Genomic DNA, 3,310 nt, shown 5'->3' with positions numbered 1-3,310 from the left:
ATTAGTTAATTCATGCAACATCTGGGAATACTAAATCCATGTCAAGTATCATTTCACATTTTACAAAACTAACATAATACATTATTACACGTGTCGTTAGCTGTTTCAGTGTTTCTCAAAGGGTCAACAACATTTAGGTTGTTGTCCTGATTCATCTAATCAAAGGCTTGATGATGAGTTGATTGGCTGAATCAGGTGTGTTGGTGCAGTAACTAAAATGTGAATCCCTTTGGGTTCCCAGGACCAGGATTGGGAACCAGTGATGTAACTCTATGTGTTGTACTAATGACCAACAGGTGAAGACGATCCAGTATATAAGCCTGTTGTCTCTGCCCAGGTACTCACACTAGACCTGGGCTGTCAGGTCCACCATATCACCTGAGGAGGTGGGTTCAACTTTACATTGACATGATAAACAGTGGCTTTAGTAGTTGATGGAGATGTTGACTTTCTGGAATTTAGTTTGATGTCTGACGCTTTTTTAGCAACTGGTATCAAATGCAGTAACATTGAATACATCAATAAATACAATTTAAATATAATATTTATTAATTTATTTTTGTAAATTATTTGTAATTTTTCAATTTTGATGAACTTGAATAATTCCCTTTCCACTAACGATGCTTCGATTGTGTTTTTATCAACAGGTGAATTAATGTACAGTTGAATATATCTTTATTTGTAATAATGTGTTCATGGATAATGTATTTCCACAGATTATCACCATCCAGAGGGAGACGTCAACACCTCCAGTCAGAATGAGTTCCCTGACCTCTGACCCTAACCAGACAGACGTCAACACCATCATCCGACCCCCTTACTTCTACATCAGTGGTTTCATAGCCATCCCCGACATGAACTACTACTACATCTTCCTCTGTTTTGTTTACATCATCTCTCTGGTAAGGCCGTAGCTCTGGTCCAGGGTGTTACTAACTACTTCTGGTCCAGGGTGTTACTAACTAGCTTTGGTCCAGGGTGATACTAACTAGCTCTGGTCCAGGGTGATACTAGCTAGCATCATTTGCATTTCGGGTAATTTCTGTTGTGTGTGTGTGTGTGTGTGTGTTGGGTCTAGGTGGGCAACACCTTCGTCATGACTGGCATCTACGTGGACCGCAGTCTCCACAGGTAATCAGACCTCTTTAATCTCATTAACACAATACAGTGTATAACAGCCTTTATTGGACATCTCATTGAAGTCCCCGTTCCCCTGGACCTCACAGACATGTGTCTGGGAGCCTGCCCTGCTCCCCGTTCCCCTGGACCTCACAGACATGTGTGTGGGAGCCTGCCCTGCTCCCCGTTCCCCTGGACCTCACAGCCATGTGCTCCCCGATCTCCATTACATGATACTTACATTAATATTAAAATATATCTATGTTCTGACCTTGCAGCCCCAAGTACATCGCTGTGTTCAACCTGGCCTTCACAGACATGTGTGAAAGCACGGCCCTGGTTCCCAAGCTGCTGGATATGTTTCTGTTCAGCAGACAGCTCATCTCCTACGACCAGTGTCTCACTAGCCTCTTCTTCGTCTTCCTCTTCATCACCATGCAGTCCTTCAACCTCACCATCCTGTCCTATGACAGACTGGTGGCCATCTGCTACCCGCTCAGGTCTCAGATAATATGTCATATTATTAACTCAATTAAAATAACATTCAGAAACACTATTTAATTTAATTTTTTAATTTTAATTTTAGCCTTCTGGGATAAAAAAAATATTGTGAAGTATTTATTACATTTATTAATATTTAAAAAAAATACATGGATTCACTGCATTTAAATTCATATATAAGGATATATATATATATATAAGGATATTGTGCTGACCCCTGCAAGTTCTCCAAATGTGGGAATCTCGACTGAATAATTATATAAATGAAAAACATATAAAGACAAATCACATAAAACATTGACGATAATAACACGATAAAGTGGAACATCTTTTCCCCCACAGATATGCTATTAAATGACCAGAGGTGCTGAGTCATCAACTCTCAAAGTTCCATTGTGATGTTCCTTCCAGGTACCACATGATGATCACTCACAGGTCCATGCTCCAGCTGACGGGGGCCGCCTGGGCGTTTGCTGTGTTGATGGTGTTGATCTCTGTGTGTCTCATCACCCGGCTCTCTTTCTGTAGGTTAGTATGTATCGTATTGTAGTGCACCGACGACACCGCAAAAGCTTAGCGTCTGTGAAGTATAGATTTATCTGTTAATTAAATCACGTCAAACTATTGGTTTCAGACGTAGTGTACGAACCTCCAGTCCAATGACGTGCAAAAAAAATCTATATAATATATCCTTACGTTGATGAATGCTCCCGCTGTTTTATTGTCAGACTTGATCAGGACGTGCGGGTCAACCCCTGCTCTTTCCATGACTGACCAGGTGAATCCAGGTTTAACCTATGATCCCTTATTGATGTCACTTGTTTAAACCTGATATTGATCCCTTCACGCGCCAATCCCTTTAGCGGGATCGATTTGACAACATCCAGTGAAATTGCAGAGAGCTAAATTCAAACTTCAAGATAACCGAAAATATAAGTGTATTACATGCAAATAAAGCTCAACTTCTTGTTCATCCAGCCGCAGTGTCAGATTTCAAAAAGCAGACCATGTGATTATCTGAGGACAGCGCCACGCATACAAACACATGAAAGTCATTTTCAACCAGGCAGGTGGCGACACAAAAGTCAGAAATAACGATATAATAAATACCTTACGTATAAAGATCTTCTTCTTTTTGTAATCTCAAAGGTCTCAGTGACACAATGTTGTTTTGTTCGATAAATTCCTTCTTTATATCCCCAAAATGTCCATTTATTTGGTGCGTTTGATTCAGAAATACATCGGTCCCAACATGCCCACAAAGGATCTAATAAGTTACCTGTAAACTTGGTCCAAACATTTCAAACAACGTTCCTAATCCAACCTCAGGTATCCTAAAACGTAAATAATCGTCAAAATATAAGACGGGATGAACAATTTCCAATACCGGATAAAAACAATGTGAAGCGTGTTCCAGTTGCACCAAACAGTAGAATCCACATCTGGACACAAACAAAGAACAGCACTACTTCTTCATTTCTCAAAAGAAAAACATTGAACAATTTCTAAAGTCTGTTGACATCTAGTGGAAGCCATAGGTACTGCAACCAGGTTTCCTTAAATAGGGCTTCCCATAGAAGCTTATTGGGAAATACTATGACCTCAATGTTTTCCCCCCTGGAAGGTTTGTCCTCAGGGTTTTGCCAAATCAGTTCTGTTATACTCACAGACATTATTTTAACAGTTTTAG

At 40.1% G+C, this 3,310-nt stretch overlaps 1 protein-coding gene across 1 annotated transcript in view; it reads left to right on the top strand.

The window, feature by feature from the left end:
- The first annotated feature begins 758 nt into the window (after positions 1-758).
- LOC135549432 (olfactory receptor 1F1-like) overlaps positions 759-3,310 on the top strand; it is a 9,095-nt gene continuing 6,543 nt past the window's right edge. The window contains exons 1-4 of the mRNA XM_064979401.1: positions 759-902; positions 1,079-1,131; positions 1,398-1,619; positions 2,032-2,148. Coding sequence (XP_064835473.1) covers positions 759-902; positions 1,079-1,131; positions 1,398-1,619; positions 2,032-2,148 — 536 coding nt within the window. The remainder of the gene's footprint in view (positions 903-1,078; positions 1,132-1,397; positions 1,620-2,031; positions 2,149-3,310) is intronic.

Source organism: Oncorhynchus masou, chromosome 12, assembly GCF_036934945.1.
Source record: "Oncorhynchus masou masou isolate Uvic2021 chromosome 12, UVic_Omas_1.1, whole genome shotgun sequence".
Taxonomy (NCBI): Eukaryota; Metazoa; Chordata; class Actinopteri; order Salmoniformes; family Salmonidae; genus Oncorhynchus; species Oncorhynchus masou.
The sequence above is the reverse complement of the archived record's forward strand: the minus strand, read 5'-3'. Positions and strand labels throughout refer to the sequence as shown.